The 26,978-nt window shown below is 40.7% G+C and overlaps 1 protein-coding gene across 1 annotated transcript in view; it reads right to left on the bottom strand.

The window, feature by feature from the left end:
• The window catches only part of PRKAA1 (protein kinase AMP-activated catalytic subunit alpha 1), a 222,908-nt gene that overhangs the window by 56,214 nt on the left and 139,716 nt on the right, over window positions 1-26,978 (bottom strand). The window contains exons 4-8 of the mRNA XM_078674999.1: window positions 18,009-18,153; window positions 9,345-9,432; window positions 9,010-9,234; window positions 7,092-7,581; window positions 91-217 (exon numbers count right to left, since the gene is read on the bottom strand). Coding sequence (XP_078531125.1) covers window positions 91-217; window positions 7,092-7,581; window positions 9,010-9,234; window positions 9,345-9,432; window positions 18,009-18,153 — 1,075 coding nt within the window. The remainder of the gene's footprint in view (window positions 1-90; window positions 218-7,091; window positions 7,582-9,009; window positions 9,235-9,344; window positions 9,433-18,008; window positions 18,154-26,978) is intronic.

The raw sequence follows: 26,978 nt of genomic DNA, 5'->3' as shown, positions 1-26,978 counted from the left end.
ATAAAAGATCCAACGTTGGACAAAGTAGAAATACGAAGAACAATCTAGTTCAATAAACACATTGTACATTTCCCAAGTCACCCAACATACCATCAATGCTGCGAAAATCAAGGAGATAGGTCCGGCTGTCCACCTGGTATAACTGGAGGCTCATTTTGGTGTATGTGCCAGACACTGGATTCTTTCTTCGGACACGCAAGTAGTAAGGGTTTACAACCTTAAAATATAAATTAAGTCAAATGTAAAGTGAATAAACTTACAAAGGCAGCAAATTTCTTCATTTCAAGCTCAGGCTATCTTTAGCACCCAACATACTGCTAAAGAAATGCTAAAGGACTTAACCTCACAGAACCCGTGATTGTGCAGCTCTGCAATTACTTGCCCGGCTATCATGTCGCCGCCCACTTCCTGAGCAATCAACTAACAGAACCTGCGATCATGCAGTAATGGCTATCCATACCTGGCTAACTTGCTGACGCTCACTACCAGAATCCATTAGAGAACTTCCTGAACTCTCCGCACGTCTGAGTTCTCAATTCCCACTGGATCCTATTCGCATCGCGGTTCACCACGTCCCGCCATCACTATTTCAGCAATTGAGGCTTCCGGTTAGGCATAATATCTATGTCCTGATGATGATCCGCGTAACGCTTTAACGGATCGAAACGCCGTCGACAATTTGTAAACACCTTATACATTCCAAACCTTATTAGTACTTAAAGTGTGAAGGTGTAGGTTGTGTTTTGTTGCACTTGGACACTGTGCAATTACCGGTGCAACAAACCTTAAGCTTTTGCCTAAAAGCCCTTTGTTCGCGGTTTTGTCCTTTACTGTATGTTGTTCATGAGCTAAGTAGGGCTCAGGCTTGTGCCCCACCTTGTGTATTGCTGTGTAATACCTTTTCTCTATTAATTACAAGTAAATATCAGACCTCTGTCCGACTGGACATGTTAAATCAATATAGTAACGACTGAGTCTATATTCATTGTTCCTAATTCTCTCTCATGTAAGGGACCACTGTTGTCTGAAAGAATTAACTCCCAAGGTCCCTTTTCGACTTTATTGGATCCCCTTGTTCTCAAATATATCCATAAAATTGTAAACCAAACCGTCATTAACATGCTTCGAAAAAGTCTGCATCACAAACCTTGGACTTAGCACTTTTTCAAACTGCTAGGCCTTCACGGGACTAAACTTTGGATCAACGCCAAAAATGCTAAATGCCATTGGTCTACTTAAGAAAATACTGACACCCAGAAAACAAAAGCTAGTGGTTCATAAGACCGGTATTAGCTGTAATTTATGACCTTTTCATTCCAGAATGTCAAAAATCTGAAGACCTTCTCTCCCCCCTCCCTAACTTTAGCTAACCTGCAATTAAATGCTTGCCAGTTTAAAATTGTTTTTAGACCTTCTTACACAATCCCTGACCCACCTAGGACCCCTTACTCCCAGAGTGCGGCCATCGGTCACACCAAAGACCATAAGTTGTTGCCCCATGACAAATGTTTACGAGGACCCATGCTCTAGGGAGTAGTGGAAACACCACCCTTTTAACCCTTTTAAACTTTAGGATCCACAAAACGAATCCAGGAGGCACATCTACATCAAAGCGTTTAAAAATGTTAATATTATATTCGCTTATAATTCTGCCTCTTATGATTTTGCCTAGAAGCCACTTCCCTGCTAACGCCACTGGGTTCGGGCTCCCAACAGTAAGGCCAAGCTTCCGACCTATATTTAAACTGAACAAGAGCCAATACTGTTTCTCATGTTTTATGATCCAATCTATACAATCATATTGCAAACCAAGACAATATGTGCACCAGCCTGCTAATTCTGTCTGAATTAATCACTATTTTTGTTTCTCAAAAGAAGATTTTTCATTTTTGACAATTATTTACATTTATTAAGATCACAACACATTAGGACATACATTTATATCAATAACAATATATCCCGTCAAGAATCACAAGCACTCTCATTCAGCTTTCATCCTCTCTGTTTCTTAAGCAACATTCTCACACATTCACACATTCAAAACCCCAAAATATTTTTTCGAATTACAATACTATTCAACTTCGAACATTTGAAAACAAAGCCATAGTACTATCCACATTTCAAAAGAAATGGAAAGATCGATTTAAACATTCTTATGGCATTAAACGGTCTACGCGTTTCGAACTCTTCTTATTAGTAGAGTTCTCCTCAGGACCATATAGCTGTGAAAATAAAAAAAGACAGATTTTGTTTTACCTTTTTCTATTTCTAAGTGGCAGCTCCCACCCAATTGCCTCTAGTTCCACTCTTACCTTAACTTGATCTGTGCTTACTCAACCCGTCGTAAGACACTGTCAAAAAACAAAACCAAAAACAACTGTAAGGTTGGTGGCGGCATCTCAGTAGCCTCAACTATTAAAAGCTGCTGCCCAAACTCATTTCCGTCTTATCTACTTCGGCCCGTGGTGGCTTCAAACTCTTCTCTATGCCTGCAGTTTATAAAGAAATAAATGAAGTGACAATCATAAATATACTAGCTACGCTCACGGTGGTTAAACGTAAAAATGCACCCAAACACTCACTTTCTATGATTGGATGAATACTCCGCAGGTCTTCTCTTGTAAAATTTTTGTCGTTTTTTGGTATCGCTCCGTGGGTGCCTGTTGTGAAAAAGCAGCCTTTTAAGACCTTATTTGCTTATAAGACAGCATCAATGGAAAAGGGGGTAAATGTTCCTTCCTCAAGAGTTACCTGTTAGCAATCAAGCACCGCGCTAAGAAGAAGAAGAAGAACGGGCATCCAATCACGTTGTGATCAGTACCGCGAAAGCGCTGCGCCCGCTATTGTACTCTGCTTCCTGGTTCAAAGAATCATGGGAGTTGTGGTCCGATGGACTAATTCGCGGTAGGAGGTTTGAAAGCTTTTTGATTGAGCTACTTCTGGTGCGGGCAGCACTACCCCAAAGGAGTCCAATCTCAGTAAGATCTTTTGTTGGGCTCCCTCGGGTCCAGGGCCATCACAAATGCGGAACGTGTACATGTTGCGCCACCACGAAGGCAGTCTGTTCGAACACAACAACATCTATTGGAAACATGACACCTTCACGAATTGTAAATCACGGTATTTGGTCTACGGAATAAAATGTCTTTGCAACATGTTGTATATAGGGAAAACCAATCAGGAAATAAGAACCCGGATTTCCCAACACAAATCAAGGATTAACAAAAATATTCAAACAGCCCCGCTGGTAAATCACTGGTGACTAAACAACCATACTGACAAAGATTTGTCTTGGACAATTCTCAAAGGTGGAGAATGATATCAGAGGTGGAGATCTAGACGTGAAATTATCTAAAGGAGAAGCGTTGCTAATCGTTAAATTTAACACTGCCGTTGATGGCTTAAACGAGCTATCGGAAATCTATAGATTAAGCTGAACACGTCTGTACAGAATTAAGATACCGCAATAAGCTGCAGCTTACCACATGGGTCCATCCACCTGCCACAGAGAATGCATACCAATATTCACTAGAATAAACTCCATCCCCCCCCACCGGAGTCTATCTACCTGCCAGAGAGAATGCATATAAATATCTATACTTGAGAACAACCAATCCATCTACCTGTTGCTTCGCCCGTTTCTGCATCGACACCTGTGAGTAACGGAAAAGACTCCCTCACAAAGAAGCACGCCTCATAAGTAAAATAAAGTTTTTTCCAATTGGAGGCCTAATTTATACAACAATTGTTTGTGCTGTACCGTCCATTTGGCCATTTTACATATATGTTCGAGCTCAAAACCGAGATCTAGATATTCAGTCCCATTATATACAACTCGGGGTGTAATTAAGAATAATGCTTTGGAAATTTTTACATTTATATTGCAATCGGCATTCCGTGCCCAAAGGATGGGCTTAATCAATAACGTTTTTTATTTCCTATTGCGAATCAGCCTATTGGACCACAACACCCATGAGTCTAAGCTTTATTTCTTGATAAAGAAGTACGCCCAAAAAAGCACAATAAAGTTCATACAACCGGAGATTTTATCTTGCTTAACAATTGTTGCATCTGCAAAATATTAGGTGTAAGGAGATGCAGAATCTCGCTTACATCCTCCAATCACTATCCACTTGGCTTTCCCACACATACCCCTTCGAGCACAAAAAAAAAACGGGATTCAGATAAGAGTTTACGTAACTCGAGGCATCTGTAACATTAATCACTTTGAAAAACTGGATGTGCACATTTCAATCAGTTTTCTGTGCATAAGAAGTAGCTCAATCAAAAAGCTTTCAAACCTCCTACCGCGAATTAGTCCATCGGACCACAACTCCCATGATTCTTTGAACCAGGAAGCAGAGTACAATAGCGGACGCAGCGCTTTCGCGGTACTGATCACAACATGACAGGACGCCCGTTCTTCTCAGTGCGGCGCTTGATTGCGAACCGGTAACTCTTGAGGAAGGAACATTTACCCCCTTTTCCATCAATGCGGTCTTATAGGCAAATAAGGTCCTATAAGGCTGCTTTTTTACAACAGGAACCTACGGAGTGATACCCAAAAAACTAAAAAAAAGATTAAAAAGAGAAGACCTGCGAAGTATTCATCCAATCATAGAAAGTGAGTGTTTGGGTGCATTTTTACGTTTTACCACCATGAGCGTAGCGAGTAGATTTATGAGTGTCACTTCATTCATTTCTTTAGACACTGCAGGCATAGAGAAGAGTTTGAAGCCACCACGGGCAGAAGTAGATGAGATGGAAGTAAGTTTGGGCAGCAGCTTTTAATAGTTGCGGCTACTGAGATGCCGCCACCAACCTTACAGTTGTTTTTGTTTTTGTTTTTTGACACAGTGTCTTACGATGGGTTGAGTAAGCTCAGATCAAGTTAAGGTAAGAGTGGAACTAGAGGCAATTGGGTGGGAGCTGCCACTTAGAAATAGAAAAGGGTAAAACAAAATCGGTCTGTTTTTGTTTTCACAGTTATATGGTCCTGAGGACAACTCTACTAATAAGAGTTTGAAACGCGTAGACCGTTTAATGCTGTAAGAATGTTTAAATCGATCTTTCCATTTTGTTTAAAATGATGAAATGTGGATAGTACTGAGTTCTATGGCTTTGTTTTCAAATGTTCAAAGTTGAATAGTATTGTAATTAGAAAAAATATTTTGGGGTTTTGAATGTGTGAGAACGTTGCTTAAGAAACCGATTGAGTGGATGAAAACAGAATGAGAGTGCTTGTGATTCTTTATGGGATATATTGTTATTGATATAAATGTATGTCTTAATGTGTTGTGATCTTAAAAAATTTTAATAGTCAAAAATGAAAAAAATTCTTTTGAGAAACTAATAACAAAAATGATTAATTCAGACAGAATTAGCAGGCTGGTGCACATGTTGTCTTGGTTTGCAACATGATTGTATAGATTGGATCATAAAACATGAGAAACAGTATTGGCGCTTGTTCAGTTTAAATAAAAAAATAGAAGGCACTTCCGAGCATTGGGAGTTTCACACAGGTTTCAATGTTCTAAGTGTCAACACGCTTTACCTAAACATGCGAAGAAATGTAATTTCACATTAATTTATTTACAGTGTTTTCCGAATGGTTATCAGAGACGGTGTGCCTATTTCATGCACCATTAAAGAACAGAACTCCATACCAAGAGACTTTATCCTTCTGGATGCATTAGAACAATCTGTAATCGTTCTGGTCAAAGGATACAAGACTAGCTACATTAGACAGTTTTTTGGCGACCACATTTTATATTCCCGTAGAACGGATTATATGCATCTAGACATTCTTGTATGCTGATAACCTCATATAGGATTTTCCTTTTCATTCGCATGAAAGTAATTATTTCCTTTGTATTAAATGAATTACTTTTATTCTCAACATACATGTGCTCTCTTGCTTTTTAATATTGTTTTCCAGACAATGCACCTCCTGCACTGTGGAGTCCTTACAATTAGGAGTCGAAAACCATAGAGTTCCTAGGAAGTTCTCACTAATCAAACTTGGAGAAGTGACTGCAACCAGAAAGGCTGCCTTCTACAAAAGCGGTTGTAAGAATACCGTCTGAATAGTTTCAAAGTGGCAGATCAATTTAGCCAGAACGAGATTAAGTTGATAAGAAGGTGAAATGTCCTTCGAAGCCCTTATGTCTCTGAAAGTATGAAAATGTAAATAAGTAAATGTTCGTTTTGTTTTTAAAGTAACAGATGCTTCAATGACGACTGTAGAAAACCCTGAACTCACACTGGATGCATGTCACATGCAGTGCGACACAAAAATCTGAGCGTATGGAGCTTATGGAAGTGCAGTTTTTAATTCTCCCATAATCTTTTAGCAGTGATTAAACTTTATATTTCACAGAGACCGTAAAATATTTCATGGGTCACTGTAAGAGATGGTTGTCATTAAACAACGAAAGAGGCCAAACCAATCTGCACAGCTTTACCATTGCCCATAATGCAATCAATATTCTATCCATAAAAGGTAAACAATTTCAACATTCTAATCGCAATAAGTGCACATGGCTATCTGTTCCTTTGCAAAGAACCGCCTCAACAAGCTTCCTTTGTACAGATAGAAACTTTTCGTTTTCTAAAGAATCTTTCCATTTCTAAAATGCAACATCAAGCTAACTGCCCCAATACAGATGAGCAATATAAAAAAGTTACATAATAGCCAACATGCATAATATGGTCCTATATTGAAACAGTGGAGTTCCTGTGACAATTACAAACACTGCCTCATAATTGCACCATAACTTAAATGATTATAGAAGATCATATTACAGTTACTTGTTACGTATCCAAAAGTACAAACACTTCGAAAGTGCTGTATATAAAATTTTAGAATAGGTGCTCAGCCCGACACTGGGGGAAAAAAGCTTTCAAAGGAATTCTTGCCTTGAGCTATTTACCTGAATATACAAAAGTACCATATACATGGAACCATAGTATATTGTACTATCTGGTAACACCTTCACATCTTCTGTACTGAGCTCTCTAGATGAATCTGTCTAGCCTACCCAGTTACTCACTGATCTACTGGACAAATAAACGTTCTCTTAGGTTCTTACCTTCCATTCATAATCCAGCTGTTTCATCGCTCGGCAGACTTCAGACATGATGTCATTTGGGCGACTTTGACTCCTTATTCCTAAATGCCATTTGGCCCTTCTTACGCCTAGCTGGTGTTTTGATTTTTGAGGGTTTAATTCATCCAGTGTATGCCGTGGCCGAGGCATTTCAGCTACCAGGAATGGCACCCTTTCAGGATGCGGCTTGTGAAGGTTAGGTTCATCCATATAGGCTTCAGGTGAGCTTGTAGCCAAGTAGAAGTCTTTGGCCTCATTCATTATTCTTCGATTATCTATAATTAGGTGATAAGCAACTGCCAAAGGGTCCTGGTGATTACGACTGTAAAGACAGCTGAGCACTTCATCTTCTGGACATTCAAACTTTTCACACACTTCTTTTAATGCCTCATCATCAATCATGTTTGTACTGTATGAAGGATCCTCGGGAAATAGGTACTTTGGAAGCTCCTGTTTAAACCATTCATGTTCCCTACACAAAAAGAGGACAAAGGAAAAGATACCAAAATTAATTTGCTTCACATTTCCATTTGAAACCAGACTGACTTGAATGGAAATGTACGGCTAACAGTTTGATGGTCAATAGCCTCAAATTAAAGTGAGAAATGAGGAGTATCAAACATTTTAGAACCCTACTGAGGCTACTACTTTGGATTAGCAGTCATCTTAACGCAGATACCATACCCAGGTCTCGGGCTTAATGACTGAAGAGTGACTGGGATGATAAACATTTGGAGGGGGGGGCCAATCCCATTATAGTAAACGCTAATGACTTAAACGCTGTAGAAGATCCATATTAGGAAGTCTTCTACAAAGATTAGTCCTCAATTCCTTCAAACTATCCTGGATGTGTATCACTGGATTGTGGGAAATAGGACTGGATTGCGTCTCAGGAACTCACAAACAGTCAAACAGACACAAAAAAGGAAACCGTTAACGGCTGGAGAGCTTTATCTGCTTACATCCGAGTGGGACATCAACTGTTCATGCACTGTGCCTCATGTCTACATGTAGTAGTACAATTAGTATTAGTAAATGCATGCCTTAAATGACTGAATCAGCTCCCATAGACTAAGATAATTGCTTAATGAACTGCTCTCCTCTTTCAAGGGCTAAAATCTACAATTACCATTTAATTTGTGATCACTGGGCTGTTCCGTAACCAAATCAGCATTTACCATTAAAAAATGTCTTTAGGCTAAAATACCTACACCAAAGTCTCGGTGGAAGGGGATGTTCACAAGACACCCCTGTGCTTTATACAAAGTCTAACAATAGAAATAAATAAACACGTTTTTATCAGTAATTGCATAAATATATTGGGTCTCGAATAATCTATCCAAAAGTCGTGAGAACCCCATGGAATTCAACAGATCCAGAATCTCCAATAAACCACTTTGCAAGATTCAAGGAAGCGAGGGATGCATTCTACAGGTTTACTAAAATCTTTCCTAGATAACTAAGCTACCCCCATATTTCAAGTATACACTCTAGAATTACAAAGACAATTCATTCAGTGCTCCCAAGCTTTGTATAATACATTCCTATCAATCTCCAAATGTAAAAAATGCCTCAAATATTCAGTTTCAATCAGATGCCCAACAAATGGACTGTCTTCGCAAAAATCACTGACTGTGGACTTGGAATACAAGAAATAGCTTGTTCATCAATAAACAGATGTAACTAAGCCTATAGAGTGCTCCTCGCTATTCCTGGAGTATTCTATAAATAGAAAGACAGGGGGCACGGGGGCTGAATAATCGCAAACATAACAGATTAACAATCATAATGTAGAGTTTGATAGGACGTTAAAAAAACTTTCATCTTTTCATTGTAAGCTGCCCCCAGCAAAAGTACAGTACTTTTAATAGGTGCCACCAGGGACTATTAACATACGTGCCTGATGTCTCGGATCGTTGCCCTCTTCATGGGATCGACCAGAAGCATGTGTTTGAGAAGGCCAATTACAGTAGGGTTTAGATACTGAGGAGTATAAAAGATACCGTCACAGATCTTCTTAAAAAGCGTTGGCACATGGTCATCATCGAACGGAAGAGTTCCACAGAGCAATGCATACAAAATGACACCACTGCTCCAGATATCTACTTCTGGACCTGCATACAATCTGTAAAATAACACAAAGTTAATTGCTTATGGAAGAAATAATTGTCACCCATAAGAGATAGGAGGAGTGTAAACTACTACAATAATGTATCATAATGCACCAAGGTTTACCTTCCAGAAATGACTTCTGGTGCGGCATAGTTTGGGGACCCACAGCTGGTTCTTAAGAACTCTCCATCTGACATCATATTGGAAAGACCTAGGACACAAAAGAATCTGTTAAAAGGGTTTGTTGGACGTAAGTCTAGCCAGGCTTAAAAATCTGCATTTCCAGGAAGCAATTAACATAGACTTTTGGCCAGTATAAACTACTTTGACCTCAGTGGGTAGAGATGAAGTCAATTATGTACTAAAACTTGGCATCACTTGGCCACAAAGCTAGCCTTTCTCCACAAATGCTTTTCAAAAGGAATATTAAAAACACAATTTACACCAATAACACTTCGCAGCCTGCCCAATTTCATGCGTTTTACAGAAGTTTCACTTCTTGTAGCAACAAAATTATATTCAGATGATCGTTCAAGGTTGAATATTTAAACAAAGACACTTCCAGTACCAATTACTACTACCCAAACACCAATATTTTACAATGCAAGTTCATTAGTGCGAAGAAAATCTTCGGACTACTAAAATCTACTTCATCAAATCTTTGTTAACCCCTTCGACGCTCATGACGAGCTGGGCTCGTCATGAGGTAGCCTCCTCGCACGCTCATGACGAGCCCAGCTCGTCATGAATAATGGGTTTTTGTAAATCCCAGCGCAGCAGCAGAATATCGACCGCACGCATGCGGTTAATAGAGAAAAAAAATCTACATTTGGCATCGACATTCATTAAATGGTAATTAACCATGGCAAGTCATACATACAGCCCTAGTTAGATAAATAGGCACATAACAGTTAAAGTGAACCACAAGGTCCACGATTAAGATGAGCAAGATATGATCCATTAGCTCAGTAGCACACGAGGAAATAACATGAAACTAAACCTCCGTTTCTGTAGAAAAACCTGGAAGCCATATTTACGTACACAAGAAGCTACTTTATCCTACCTCAAAGCTGCACCACACCTGCCCCTCTAGGAGGCTTGAGCCACGACAAGATGTCAATCAGTGTTAAATATTTTCAAAAGAACACCTCAACGTCAAGGTGACAAAGATAGCCCAGAAGAGTATGGCTGTGAACCAAAAGGGCCTAGATTAGAGTTTTAACGAATGAATAGCTCATCACAAGTACTTGAAAAACGCAGAATCCATATCTTTGAAAATTGCCAACTCACTGGGAAAAAAACAAATAAATAAAAGAAGGAAAAGCATCTGCAGAAAATTTCGCAGACACAAGGTAATAGTGCTGCCACACACAATCACTGGTAAAAAAAGAAGAAAATATATTAACCCACCAGTTATGATCATTGTTGCGTGCCACTGGCATCTTTCAAGTCCAGCGCATTTTTTTTAAAGTACACAACTGACGATTGTCGAGTCCTGCGGGTTCTACATGGCGAAAAAGCACAGCCTCCTTTTTGAGGTAACCACCATTTCTGTGTTGCTATAGGTGGGGGGTATATGCTTCTGTTTTAGTGAGGCAACTGAGACAAAGTGTACATCTCTCAAGTCACATTTTCCGACTATCTTGTTGGAGGTATTCAGGAAAAATGTGCAGTATACAGAGAAAGCTGTTCTCAAGCCATGGTAAAACATTGTTTACCTGCATATAGAACGAGTTAAAACATTTCCTTTTATTACTGAAGAAGGATGAGCATAGGGCAGGGAGTATACCCATGAAACACTACATTTGACAATAATGGAGGACTCTGGAACATTACTTGATGCAAATGGATATTTTGTGTGGAAATTTGTAAATGGAAATTACATCAGGGAAAGGTTCTGAAATGCAGGATCACAGTGATGGTAGGCAACGATGACTACTTTTGTTGTCATATTTCTTTGTTTAATGTATTCTTCTCTTCTTCCAAATGGTGACCACTTGAATTATTTTATTGTGTTACCACAAGTATGTTTAGTATAGTAGTACCACCACCACAGTCACCATTTCTACCTAGCCCAGATGAACCACCTATGGATTGTTGGGGATGGGAATGGGGGGCATGGGAAGCTCTGTGCCCAACCTACGTTGAGATATTATAGGGAGAAGATTGCATACCATAAAGAAAGTGATCATTGTTAAAGCATCGCATAGGTGGTTTCGGGTGAAAAGAATACAAAAATCTACCCATTTGAGTACAAACTAGTAATTTAGATGTCTACTAATATGTCATAAAACAAATGGATCTAAGGTATGGAAGAAAAATACTGTGATCGAAAGGTTACTGTTTTAATCAAGCAAAAAAGGGGTAAAAGAAAATATTTTAATTACCGACCACCATCAATCGCCTGTGTATCCAACAAGAAAGAACAGGAAATGTTATGGGCTAGTAGGGATAGTTCATTTAATGCAGCAATAGATATTGCTTAAGGGAGAGAGCATTCAGAGAAGTTTGTACAAGAAATTAAGTGTTGTTGACTTGTCCCTACTGGGGAATAATAAATTTTAAAAAAAGAAATTAAGAGGAAATCCTAAATCTGAGGTTCATGCTGTAAACAACAATACAGAGATTAAACCTAAGAAAAGAATGCTCTGCAGGGAGAAAGGGAAACAACCTCAACCAGTTGCAATAGGTGTCGTAGTTAATCACATTCAAGAAATGCAATAATGTGCCCTGTAATAAGATGCAACAATAAGTACTGGAATGAAGAAAGTGAACCTTGTATCCGAGGGTAACAAAGTTTGTAATTAAAATGTGCAGGTTGATTCATGTGCATGGTACACCCTACTAGGAAACGAGGTGATGCATAAGCTATGGAAAGATAAGGGGTGTATCCTCCTGATTTGCGTTAGGGAGGATACACAGATCACAAAATTGAGCAAATGGGATAATTTGGGGCACAGTTAGATTTTGCTAGCTAACATGAGCGAGGTAAGGTCTATATAGCTGAGAGGGGGATGTATTGTAAGTCCAGTAGGAGGAAATGGGAATAAAACTGGCTACCAGGGCTGCTACTCCAGTCTCTGAGATCTTTAAAACAATAAAACAGTTGACAAGAAAAATTTCAGGATGAACACTTGACTGAGAAATACTGGACATTCAATTCTTATTCAGTTTTTAATGGAAAATTAGGTGAACTCCGTGGGTTCAGACAAAGCATAACTCTGCAACAAATGGGAAGTACCTGTACGCCATAGAGAGAGAAACATACCATTCTATAGAGGAAAACTAAAAAAAAATAGCGAAAACATTGTGAGGAAAACATAATCGAACCAGTTTAGTGGTCACCTTAGTTTTCTCCAGAGGTACACATTAAAGGCCTCAGGTGATCTAAAAATGCATTGACCATCTCAGTCTCAAAGCCTTAGGAGTAGACGGTCACCCATTGCCAAATCTACATGAGATGGTGTCTCCGAGGACAAAATCACCTTATTTATAGACTCACTGTATCAAGTGTGCATGACCAGGCCAGACGTGATGAAAACTAAGTTTATTTTTATCACATTTTGTACTCCCGAAGGAATGTACGGCTACTACAGAATGCCATTTGGGTGACTATCCACGCAGCATCAGTCTTCTAAAGACTCATGAAAGACTTTGGAAGGAATGCAAGGGGCACAGGTCAGCTTTCCTCTCTCCTCACCAGTCAACCAGAAATAGTTTTGTTATCTGTAGTCTCATCTGTGTCCTAGACATAATTGATCATATGATTTTATGAATAGCTTTACAAGGTGGGCCGTGATTACCAGCACAGGTCTAGAACAGCATCATCAAAATCGTTGCCGTTCCTTGAAGTTCATACAAGATACTTGCAGAAATTACCTCCCAGAACCAGTTTTAATACAAAATCCATACAGCAGACATTCAAATCCGTGTCCACTTGGGCAGCGAAGCAAATCAACAGTTTGGTTGAAAAGACAATCTTCTGATGGGAGGTGAAGTGTCTTCATTTAAGCGGCAGAAAGACTGAATAATTGTCCCAGCGGGCACCTAAAATTTGAATAACATAAAGAACTAGGAGCTACCCATTTCCAGATCTACTTAGAAAATAGATGTTGGGGTATAGTTTTCCCCCCCGAACTACAAATATGGGCTCTCCTACGATATTTCACTTTCCAGTACTCAAAAAGGTGTGGTGGCATGAAGGTGGCAAGACTTTAAAGGTTGACCCAATGGTAAACGACAAAACACTGTCAAACTGCCTCATGCTTCAGAAATAAAATAAACCAGCCAAAAATAGGAATGGACTAGAATTATTTGTCACAACAACTGAGGAAACCGGATTGGTTCTCTACTCCAACATTTTGTCAGGCATCTCTTGCACCAGGCAGATTATCAGACCCCATGTAAGGGTGGGGAGAAAAAAAAATATGGAGATTTAAAAAAATTCTAATCATCCAGCCAGAGTCACTTTCAAACAGTTACTACATGATACGTTTGTCGCGTTGTTTTCCTGGAAACCCCAGAGATCTATCAGCGCCTCAAGTACCGAGGAATCAAGTTTGGCAAATGCGTGGAAAGTTCTGCGAACAATATGTCAATCATTAATTTTCTACCGGAACCATTTAATAAATCTATCCGAAAAACATGAATATTCTTGGGTCCAAAAAAAAAAAAAAAAAAAAAAGATAATAATTAAGACTAGTCACTGAGCCACCGATCATCATTATGAAGAACCTCCATGAAGGATACTACAATCCAATCAGGAGGGATCTTCAGGTCTCAGTGTGTGGCTACATGAAGTTTCATGTGCCACATAATAGAGCAAAGTGATACGAACTGAAAGCGACAGCACAGTGAGAAGTGAAATGATGGTACTGGAAAAGGGAGAAGGAGGAAGGGATTTCTACAGAGGTACTCTGGTAACAAGGAGGAATTGTCAACTGGAGAGAGGACGTCTCCTTCATGTGGAAATAAATCAGGGATGATCCTAATTAATTACAGTGTGATGCAGTCTATATTTTTTGTTTTTTAGTATAAGACCTGTAATCTTATCTTCTTCGTGATCTTGGGTCTACAGAGGATGGGATTGATCTTGCTTGCAGGAACTGTGGGAGGATAAGTTCACATCTTTGTAGAAAACACAACAGTCTTCAAAGGTTATGATGGCAGTTCAGTGGAGTTAATGTGGATGTGATCCTACTATACACCAATAGAACTTGGGGAGGTCACAGCATGAAGGATGCCCTTTAGGGCCCTGGATGTTCCACCCAAAAAACCTATCACTAGGGCACCAACTATTAAGAGTAGACAACAAGCTCTTGAAAGGAAGATCTAAAATGATTCGCAAAGAAAAGCCTTTAATTTACAAACAGTTTACATTACAAGCAATTTACATCTTGTGATAAAGAAATTGGGGTTTGTGCATTGCCAAGAATTTGGGGCCGTTGAATAGTTGTAGAGTAATACTGTAAAGACTCAGATTCTGCTACATACTCTGTGTGATGAGCAAAAATTCCACCCTGCGAGTGCAGACTCGGAGGCAGGCCTTCTATATGAGGCTTAAATTATGGAAAAGCAATCTTTCAAGCAGCTGATGGCATGTAAATAGGAGACTTTGATACAACAGAGTATAGTGCGCAAGCTGATGGATCATTTAGGTTTCGGTCTGTCAGGAGGTCTTGTAGTGGCTCCATGTGAAGACTGAATATCACTGCTGATAGGAGAGTTCTGGGGAAAGTCAGGTAAGTCCCCTTTGCCAACATCGTAAAGTCATCTTGATCCTCTAACACACAGGAAACACCTTTGCAGTGGGAACACATATACAGCGGGCATCTATCTGTTTTGAAAACAAAAACTGCAAGATGGGTCAGGAAGATGTAATGTTTTCTGCCATGTTCCCTTGGCAGTCAGCAGACACGTTAGAAATTTTAATAAAGATAACTTCCCCTGTTGACGAGCATAGATACACTCCCTTAAATTACAGAGTTTCCATGTCATCTAGGAAACCACATCCAGTGAACATACAGCAGCACCTTTTACATCATGTTTCTTGAAGACTACAAAATGCATCACACTGCACTGCCAGGACTTTAACCACTTTAAGTCGCCAGATAGGTCCACATTCGGGCTAAAAATACTGTATTCCACAGCTATTGGACAGTGAGAAATGTAATTTGCAGCATATTGCATGGGGACAATTCCTTTTCATCACCTCATTCCACTCTTGCTATTTATACCAAGCTACATCACCACAGATCTCCGTTCACCAAAACTATAATCATCCAAATACGAGAGCTTAAGTACGTCTGTAGCCAGTATTCAAGAATCAATACCTGCTCATACATGCACCATTTTATTACTGCAAGTGAGAAGAGTTCATATTCAGCCTCTGCTACGGTGGCATAAGGAACCAGAACCTAAATCCAATGTATTCTTAAGGATCAGTGGACTAGTATAAACATAGCTAGTTAGTAACTATTTTTACAAATTACAAATCACAACTGGCAACTTCGAATCTTAGCTAATACCTACCAAAGAGATGCAGGTTAGCCATTGGACCATTTCACTTATCAAAACCCACTCCTCAATGTGCTTAGAAGTCTAAATTGTTTGAGGGCTTGGGAAACACTGTTTGGCTTGGCCCTGTAGGGTCCTCCCCAAACGCTTTGCCTACACTCTTATTTTTGCTGAATTTGTTTCTGGTCCTTAGGACTCCACACACTTTACCATTACTAGCTACTGCTAAAATGCTTTTGCTCTCTCCGTAAAACTTGGTGCGATTGGCTCCTACCCAATTGACATATTTGATTTATTTGTAAGTACCTAGTACATTGGCACTACCTGTGCCCAGGGCCTGTAAATTAAATCCTACTTTGGGTCCTGCAGCACCAATTTTGCTGCCCACTTAAATAGCCTTAAAACAAGTCTCAGGCTTGCCATTACTGCCTATGTGTTTTAAATTCCCATTTCAACCTAACAAAATAAACCTTTTGCCAGTCCCACCCCTTATTTTTTAATGCATACAAGTCATCCCATGGGTAGGTCCTGGACAGCCCAGAGGACATGGTGCAATGCATTTTTAAAAGTTGGACATGTACTTTTAAGTCTTCCCTGTCCTGGTATTGAAAAACTAAAAATTAGTTTTTTACTACTGCAAGCCCATCTCTCCCATAGGTTAACATTGGAGTTCTCTTATTACATTTAATAGGCTGTAACTTCCAATAGCAAACAGGTGACTCCTTCATTTTTGGGGTCTTTGGAATTGCAATGAAAAATCCTAATTGATGGTGAAGCCAGATTTTAAATTCCAATTTTGAAATATGCCACTTTATAAACGTTTGCATTTTCCTGCCTTAGCCATTTCGGTGCATGCAGACAGTCTCTGGGTCACATGACTGGGCGAAGTTTACAGTGGGACTTGTTTATTTCTCCTAGACAGCCACACACAATAGAGCGCTAAGGTGCAGATGTTGAACTTGGGACCACCAGAGTGACTCCAAGGGCTAGTTCACTGGCCTCACGACTTGAGGCTCAGGGACAGAAGGCTCCAACAACCTCGAATCTATACCTGGTTTGCAAGTCTACCCTGCCACGTGGTGCTTCTCCAGTCATGGGCCCTTGGAAGTGGGCCCAAGGTGCTCTGCCAGCCTCTGTGGATCCAGAGGAACAGGTGCATTTCCTCTGCTGCTGTGGCGCAACCACAAGCAGAACCGATGCATCTCTACAGCTTCATTGATTGGACTATTCACAAAGACACGCATCGCCTCCACAACCTTTTCGAAACAAACCCTTGCATCTCTTATTGACAGCATCGTCGATGCCAGACTTGAATGGCATGGTAGTCTTGAAGCTCCTCTGAACCGATGCATCGCTCCGACTGCGCAACGCATCCTCAATGCTTGACTTCACATCGCCAGCCCTCGATAACGAGATTCTCCGCGATGACGAAGATACTCTCCTCACCTCAGAACAGAACCATTGCTTCGGATGCCCGATGCATCTTGGGAGTGGATATCGTAATGCTTCTCTAACCAGAAATTAAGGTACTTTGTTCAGTGGGTCTGTCTGGGTCCCTGTAGGTGGCCTGTGCTCCATCACAGTCGGCCTGATATCCACAGTTGGTGCTTTGAGATTGTTCGACCTATTTTCACTAAATTCTTTAAAATTGCATAGCTCCGGTCCTACGGATTGGATTTGCCATTTTGGTCTGGTTTTATTTATTAAAGAAATCTCAATTTTTCTAACTTGGTGCGGGATCCTATAGGTGTGGTGTTTTTTACTTTTACTATTTAAAGAGTTGCACAAATACTTTACACATCACCTCCAAGTTAAGCGTGCCTGCTCAGTACCAAGCAACCAGAGGGCTGAGCACAGGTTAATTTGGGGGTTGGTTGGTTTCTTTCCCCAACAAGGACGGTGCTTGACCAGGGCTCACTCCGTAGTCAACCAATAACCATTTTCTTGTAATTTGATTAAGTAATCTTAGACATGCTGGGCTGGATCACAACTGATCAATGTTACAATTACCAACCACCAATAAATCAGGACAAGACAAATAACATTTACAACTGCTGAATTCCATAGGCCATTACCAAGCAAAGTTGATGCAGTGGGTTTGCAAATTTGAGCCAATAGGACTCAATGTCTATGAGGTTTGTCACGCAATCTTGTCAAGCTAAAGGACAAAAGCAGTAGTGGTAGGTTGTACAGTGCAGAGAAAACTAACAAGTCTCACAAAGCAACACAACATGCTGCAGCATTGAACGCCAACATTTTTAAATGTCTTACCAAAATCAGCAATCTTAGCGTTCATATTAGCATCCAGGAGCACATTTTCTGGCTTCAGATCCCTGTGGACAACCATATGTCTATGGCAATAATCCACACCAGAAATAATCTGCTGGAACAGACGTCTACTTTCTTTTTCATCCAACTAAGAATAAGAAGAAAACATAATGTATTCTTTGTGAGAACAACTGTTGCTTATGTACGTAGCAATACGTTTCACAAAAATTAACATTTATGAAAATATAGGATTAAGCAATAACAAAATACGTATAGGACCATGAACTAACAGCAGCATGTATGAAGAATGTATTTGAAATATAGATGTGTAACTACATGTGTATTGTTTTGTATAAACGTGTATAATAATCATGTTTTTAAAGATTAGATCTATAGATCTCGCAATATATCCTCCAGCTCCACTCTGACTCACCTCAAACCTCATTCTACTATTCTTTCCAATGCACTACCCTATTTCTCACCATATTCCTCTCAATACATCCTCTACCTCAACTCTCGCATTCATACCAAACCCCATAACACTACTATGATCTCCAAAATAACCCTTTTTTTAGACTCCTCCCACCTCTACCTCTCCTTGCATCATCTCATACCGCTTATTAGTAGATCTCCCAAGCTGGCCTTTCTAAACCCTTCCCTCCGACTCTTCCACCTCCTCTTTACTCATCCTAAACCCCCTCCTACTGCTATAAACTAAAAAATAAATATATTTAATAGCTTCCCTCTGCTATCCCGCCAGTATTCCTTTTACAATCGAACAGACTAACCTATCCATAGCTCAAATCAAATTAATTTCATATTTCCCAACACTAATTTGCCACTAATCCTTTTTGAGGTCCAGAGTAGCCTGCTACTGGCAGAAAGGTGCTACAAACCCTCATCATGGAAGCAAACTCTATATAAATGCAAACTCTCTCTTCCATCGCTTCAATATAATTTTCAATCCTAACAACAGCCTAACATGTCCATTGCTCAAATTAATTTCATACTTCCCTAGACTAATTCACCACTAATCCTATTCTGGCTCCCGAGTAGCGTGCTACTTGCCAAGAAAGCACAGACTCCTCAATAGGGGTAGTAAGCACTATATAAATGCGATTGCAATGCAATGTAATACAATATATTTCGAAAAATTAAGATTTTTGTCTATCGTTCTTTAAAGCTGCCAAACCAGTTTGTTACCTCCATTCTAACAGGTTCTTTTTAATACCCACCATTAAACCAAATATAACATATGCAATTTAAACTGGATTTTCCTTGTTTGACGAAAGCAGCATCGTGCTGTTGGCAGTTTGCTTTAATGCAAACAGTGGTGCAGCACAGGTCCAAACCTCACACGCAACGTTCTGACTGCAAGGCTGTACCTTCGATCATACCGTTCAAAATTAGTGTGGGAAGAGTTATCAGATGCAATATGATAGGACGCAAAGGGATAATAAACCCTTTTAAGGTCTAATTAGAGACTATGCTAAAATCAGTAAAACTTCACTAGGAACGCCTTTGTCCCGCCCTCATGTCTCAGCGCAGATGCAAATTGAAAACTGAGGGGAACAGGTTGAGTATTCGGACCTGCAGACCGGCAATTATTGCAGCACTAAATCCTGAAAATATAGCCCTAAATATAGGCCTCACAACCTATATACGCTCCGCATATCAATCCTTTGCGCATGCTTCTCCTTTTAAGCAATAGTTCAAATCAAATTGCACCTTATTTCTAAGCTGCTAAGACTGTTTTTACTTGACCGTATTTTACACAACCCGCTACTATAGATGTGTTGCTGCTGAGTTCTATCCATTTTTTACACCTTTTTCATAACCCGCAGCTACTGGACGTATACTAGTTTGGTACCGCTAACTGTTGGTACTACAAACCCTTCTGTTTTAATGTTCTGTTTATATATACGCTGAATGTGTTTTTTAATTATCTATATGTAATAAGTACCCCCATAATGCTATTTGGAAGCCTTTTATTTAACTATAGTGGTTTTATTGGCTTGTTTTTTTTGCTTCAATGATGTGTATCGCTGCCAGAATCATTCTGGTGCTCTTTTAAGGATACTTTATATCCAAATAAAGATTATTATTATTGTTATTATTATTATTATTACTAGGAATGCATACAACTGCAATTAATAAAACAAATGCGTGTTTACTTTATCAAGTTACGGAAAGTGCACTTTTCCCACCATACTAAAAAAGCAAAAGTAATGCAAAAAAAAGCCTGAAAATAAACACACAAAGAATCAATAAACAAGACAGTCCACACATGCATTAATAATGTTGCAAAGTTAATTGCAACAAAGTCGACTCAATGAGATAACGATACTATTCACCAAATCCACCAACATATGGCATGTATAGGAAAGAAAGCCACGTTTTAGTTCTGGCGTTAGCCAAGACCTTTTGTTTTTAATAAAAATTTATAATTTACACAGTAGACCGTTACATGGGCTTTCAGAAGAGCCTCTTCTTCCACTGGCCTGCTGTAATGCCATTCTCATTTTGCTTTCACTCCCCAAAGCATAAAGCATGGGGATATTTACTAGCTTTTTAACTAATATGGTGGATCAGCTAGTGTCTTTCCAAATAAGGCAGTGTACGCACTCAAGGCAGCGGTACATAATTTCTAATCATTCATATCTTTATTCGGTTGCAGAAGCATCACAATAAATGCATCTATTTTCATAAGTATTCCCTTTTTGCTGGCTTTGTTAACGACAGCAAATAGTGGCACCGGTACATATACATATATATATATATATATACACACACACATATATATATATTACCTACTGGCGGTCGCCAGTAGGTATATATAGTTAGGATTTTTTCTCGATGGGATTTTTGAAAATTCTATGTCAAATAACTTTGGCGTTTGTGGACGGAATTGGCTGAAATTTTCAGGAAAATGGCACATTTTGTTTCTGAGCAGCCCCTGAAAATTGGGGGGGGGGGGGGTTCGTCCAGGGGGGGTCGAGAAAAAAGGGGGGTCCCAAAACGTGTTTTTAACATTGAGTTTTCCATAGGGCGGTTGGCCTCACTTTTAGCCCGAACGGCTGAATGGATTTGCACGAAACTTGGCAAAATTGTAGGGACTGTTAGCCCGATGTGCCTTTTGTAGGTCTCAATATATGTGCTACAGTGGATTTTGAGAAATTAACGTTTAAAAAAAGATATACATCTGTAACAGCGGACCGGGCAGCGCTCCAGTACGCGTACTTTTCGCGCAACGGAGCTTTGTGAAGCGAAGCTGATTGGTTCTCCGGCATCTGTAAACATTCCAAACAGTCCGTAGCGGCCGCCATCTTGTCTCTCGGTAGGATCGAGAGACAAGAGGAGGCCAAAGCGAAGGGGCAAATGACCATAAGGGGGCATAGTAGATCCTCGCTGACCCCCTAGGTTTGATGTGGAGGTTTTAAAAGGGCCCCGCGGGGCTAAAAAAAAAAAAATAATAATAAAACGGCTGAATGGATTTGCACGAAACTTGGTAAAATATTAGGGACTGGTAGCCCGATGTGCCTTTGCTAGGTCTCAATATGTGTGCTCCAGTGGATTTTGAGAAATTAACGTTCAAAAAAAGATATATATCTGTAACAGCGCTCCGCTTCGCGTACTTTTCGCGTTACGGAGCTTTGCGAAGCTGATTGGTTCTCCGGCGTCTGTCAACATTCCAAACAGTCCGTAGCGGCCGCCATCTTGTCTCTCGGTAGGATTGAGAGACAAGAGGAGGCCAAAGCGAAGGGGGAAATGACCATAAGGGGGCATAGTAGATCCTTCCTGACCTCTTAGGTTTGATGTACCATTTTGCCAAGTTTGGTGTAATTCCGTTCAGCCATTCAGGCTGTAGACATATGTAAATGTCCTATGGAAAATTGCATGGGGAAAACACATTTGAAAGTGTTGAAATTTAGAACCAATTAAAATGTTACTTTGGTTTTGTATTTGTGTGTGATGAAAGTTAATTGGTTATGTATATATGTCAAATGAGAGGAAACCAGAGCCATTTTGTGATACTACTGTCTGAGGTACATTTGTGAGGAATTTTTGGTGGTGAATTTCTGGTGTTTGATTTACACAGTACTAACACTTCTCCTACTTTTAAAAAGGTGAGTTGTTAATTTGTAAGGGGAACTATGTTGTACACTTGAAGATAATTTGAAAAATGTTTTCTGTTATTTATTTGCAGTCCTTCTGTTATACTAAATACTTGATAAAGTTAGTTTTATATTATGTATTACTAAAAACGATAAATGAAAGGGATTATTTTTTTCTGCAATTTACAGCAAGCAATTTCAAAATAAAATGGCTCACAATGAAGAGACCGTGGCAATTTCTTTTGAATTGTCCACTACATTGATTGAAATTGAGAGCACCAATAATGAAATATTGTCACAAGGAGGAGATGACTTGTATGATTCCATTAGATTGATTGAAATGGACAGCACCAATAATGAAATATTGTCACAAGGAGATGACTTGAATGATTCCATTAGATTGATTGAAATGGACAGCACCAATAATGAAATATTGTCACAAGGAGGAGATGACTTGAATGATTCCACTACATTGATTGAAATTGAGAGCACCAATAATGAAATATTGTCACGAGGAGATGACTTGAATGATTCCACTACATTGATTGAAATTGACAGCACCAATAATGAAATATTGTCACAAGGAGGAGATGACTTGAATGATTTTTTTGATCAATCTGTTGATGGCGAATTTATCGAATGTTTGGAGACCATAGAGTTACAAGAATCATCATTGCAGACTTTTCATGAGGAAATTGCTGATGAGGACATGTTACTAGTTCTTTCAAATTTAGAAAATTCTGAAGAATAAATTTATATTTAGAAATCAAAAATTGTTTGAGACATTATTCATTTTTATTTTTAATTTATGAGGTTGTAGCGAAGTGATTGTAGTATAAAATGAGACTTATAGTATAGAGTGCAACATTTTTATGTTACATGGTAAGTTTACTCATATTTACTTCCCTTCTGCCACTATATTATCTCCAATGTGTATTTGACATCTCTTCTTCATCTCGGGCCTCCTTTCTCTCACTGTGTGTCTCCGATGCATCTTATCGCTGCTATTTTGTGTAATTACAGAAGAGAGTAAAATAAAATAGTTCGGAACGTGAAAAGGGGGCAAAGTAGAGTACCCCTCACCCCCTAGGCCTTTTTAGGCGGTCCCAAAAGGATCAGTTTCTGCTTTCCTGAGAGATTATGGTATGAGTTCCATATACCACAATAATTTGCATTACAATATGCAAGATATCTATCTCCTATTACCAACTTTGAGATATTCGCGCTAAGCGCGAATATCTCCAAAAAGTAACACCTGCCCTGAGCAGTTCTTAGCCATGTTATCCAATGGGAGGTGGATAACATGGCTAAGAGCATTAGCTCGGTAATGCATGAATATCGCTGACTTTTTAGCGATATTCATGCATTGCGGCCATTTATTATCGCGTTTGCCATAAACCTTGATAATAGCAAGGTTTATCTTCGATAATTTCTGACGATGCTTAGCGGTAAAAAATTCGTTGGTAAGCATCGTTAGCGATAAATATCGCTTAACTTTGGTAATATGCACCAACGTCTGTTAACGTTCGATTCGAAGGAAATGAGGAAGTGTTGAAAAACATTGTCTGCGCCATCTTGCCTTTTTTGAAATGCCACACTTTTGTCGTGCACGGCAGCCATTTTAGATGCCTTGACCAGACCCACTCTCTGCACGCTGTCGATTCGTAGCATGGCTCCCCACCCTCGCAAGCATCTTCCCCAGGCACTGGTCACCCCCGCTCTCTGTCTTATGCATCGGCAATAAACCTCCCCCCATCTGCGCTGCTCTTCCCTGAAAATCACACTCTGTGCCCGCCCGACACCTCCCTTTCGCCCTATTCACTACCGCACCCTCTGACACTCCTCTTCCTCTGTGTCCGATTGTCCAGGCTATCACCTAGCCCTGCAGATGTAGTTTATGGCCCCAGCTGTAAAGAATCACCCCTCTTCAAAGGAGTTATAGTAGATCAAGGCCGACACCCGATGAGATCCGTCACACCACACGTGTTCCTACTATCTGAAAACCATCCTGTATTGTGATTGGGGAGGGGACCGAGCCTGAAGCGGAAGATTCCAGGAATGACTCTTTGTACATCAAAGTTTTTACAATTATGTGTCACATTAAAAATATATAGCACTCCAACAAAGTAGTAGGAATATAAAACTTTAATAACATATAAATATATACAACAAAACAAAAACAGTAAAAACATTTAAACAACGAAGAGACCGTGGCAATTTCTTTTGAATTCCTGATGAGGACATGTTACTAGTTCTTTCAAATTATGAAAATTCAGAAGATGTTGCCTGGGGGTGGGTCGTCAGTAGCAGTCTGTTGTGCGAATAGTTCCAAGGCAGCAGAACGCGCTGAAATCTAGATGGCACGAAAGTGATGTCTAGTAAGTTGCCGCCCAGCAAATAACGGCGTGGGGCGCCGCGGGGGTGAGTGAGTCCAGTAGGCACCACAGCTATTCTTACCGGCATTGCAGAATTACTGCTGGGGACAATGCCTGTGCTGTAGCAGGGTCACAGCAGAAACAAAAAGGATTCTGTTATAGATGTTGTTGGTTTTCAATTTGAATACAGTTCTGGTGTCAACTGCTATGCTAATGTAGTGGTTAATGTTTTGTTTTCTCTAGAAAATGTAAAAGAGGGGGAGGCAGTCCAAAGTTCAGTTAAAAGGGCAAAGGAAAGGATCGGTGGTTTGAACTATCAGTCAAAAAGGGGAGGGGGTGCAACAATTTTTCCTACCGGGTCACACTGTGCTTTCACCGGAACTGAGGTCTGCAGGATTCTAGTAATTCAAAGTGAGGCTGGCGCCAGCATGGGAGCGCCGACGTCCCGCGGATACAGTTTCGTCACTCCACGGGCGATCATGGCAGTCATTCCCCATCGGGGGTCGGAGACTCCCGCGGCTCCTCTAGAATCTTCAAGGTCGTGGAGGACTACGGTGGTGGAGTCAACCAGTGACCGGGCCATTTCTTTATGCTGGGCCCGCTCTTGCCTGGTCGACCGCCATTTTGAGAGTTCGGTAGCTACTGGCGATCGCGGGGTCAAATGAGCGGACGGGCTCCACCCTGCCGGGCGAGACGTTGCAGCATGGCCACAGTGGAAGAACCCTTTTCCGGGCGCCTGGAGCGCTGAGGGTGCAGCTGGGAAGCCTCCACCTGGGGAGGCGGGAGAGGCCTGTTCGCACCGTCTCTCCCTCCCAGTGCACCCCACGGCGTCTTGCTTGAGATTTGTTATGGCCGGACCAGGCGATGAGGACGAGGGGGGGGGGGGGTCGGAGGCATGTGCAAGACATCCCCCCCCAGTGTTGTCGCAGCCATTATTCAAGAAAGAAGAAGTGTCCCGTCCGTCTTCGGGCCGGGCTTCCGGTAGATGTCGGCCGGACGCCCCTGGCTCTGGCCCTATGAACGGGTTTCTTGGTTTATCGGCTGCAGCCGGATCCCGTCGGCCTCGGCCCCCCGACCGTTGGTGGCCGGACCGGAAGAGCATGTGGCGGGACTACCTGAAACTGTCAAGGGCCACCGCGGCCGGACTGGGAGAGAGAGGGGAGGGTCGAGGAGACATTCCCCCCCCTGCAACTCTTCAGCGTTGTAAAGGCAATCCCCTGGCCGGGTCCCGCTGGCCTCTCCTCCGGCTACACCCTACGTTAGGATCTCCTGGCCGAGGCGTGGCAGCAGGACCAGCCTTATATGGGCTGCTCCCGGCTGGGCGTAGCCGCAACCCTGCCCCACCTTGGAAGTTTCCAGAGTGGGGGCGGATGTTCTACTGACTTGCATTTTCCCTAGTCTATCGATTTTTTTGGCGTGGCAGGCGGTGGGACAGCGAGGGGTGATTTGGTTTCTCTTACTGTTTTTCTGGTCTCTCACCACTGGCATATTTTAACGTTTTCTTGTTTCTAGGACATTAATAGGTTTTATCATTACGTTATGTTATCGTTTCTTTGTTCGTTGTTTAATAAAAGTTCATGTTCATCAGTGGCCTACTGATTTTCGTTTTCCTATTCTTTTCTTTCCAGGTTGTTTCATGCTAAAGTTTCTGTTAACAGGATACAGTGATCACTTCGTTATTATTGCATATGTCCTTTTCACTAGGGGTGCTCTCTGGTCGGGCCAGATGACGTATCTCTAGTAAATGGTCCGGGTGAAACAGGTGCATCAATCAGTGGGGAGTAGATAGGCATGACAGATTACAACGGGGGAGAAAGGTCCGCATTACGTACCCTTTCACTATTTGCAAAGATTTTCCTACGTATATTTGCAAACAGGGAATACCTCCAAAAAGAACCAATTCCCAAACAGTCAATGTTTGGGGAAACAATCAATCAATGAGGAACGAAATAGGCACGACGTGTTAAAGGTTTGCGTTACCTACCCTTCACTATCTGCAAAGGGAGAGAGAATATTCCTATTCTTCCTCGTTTGCAGGCAGAGAAGATTCTTAAGAGAATCAACTTCGAACAATTCAATGCTCGATTCAAACAATCAACAAGGGGTACTGTGAACACAAATGAACGCCGCTTATGTACATACACATTGGTATTATCAACAGGTTGTTCCTAATGTTTCTATTTTAGGGAGGTCAAAAAGAGATCCCATTAGTGGCCTACTGATTTTGCTCGATTCCTTTTGTTTTTTTACACGATTTTTCGCTATCTGCAAAGACTAAACAGAGTATTGCGACTCTGTGCTTGTTTGTAAATAGAGAATGAACCAAAGAGAACAATCAATCAAATGGAGAGAGAAGCAGGCACGACGGATTACAACGGGGGCAACGGGGGCAAAGGCCTGCGTTAACTACCCTTCACTATCTGCAAAGAGAGAGTACTCCTAATAGAAATGAGGGGTGGGGGGCAGCATTCAAAGCAGATCAG

Source organism: Lissotriton helveticus, chromosome 2_1, assembly GCF_964261635.1.
Source record: "Lissotriton helveticus chromosome 2_1, aLisHel1.1, whole genome shotgun sequence".
In the NCBI taxonomy this organism is placed as follows: Eukaryota; Metazoa; Chordata; class Amphibia; order Caudata; family Salamandridae; genus Lissotriton; species Lissotriton helveticus.
Note: the sequence above shows the minus strand (reverse complement) of the source record. Positions and strands in the feature narration are given on the sequence as shown.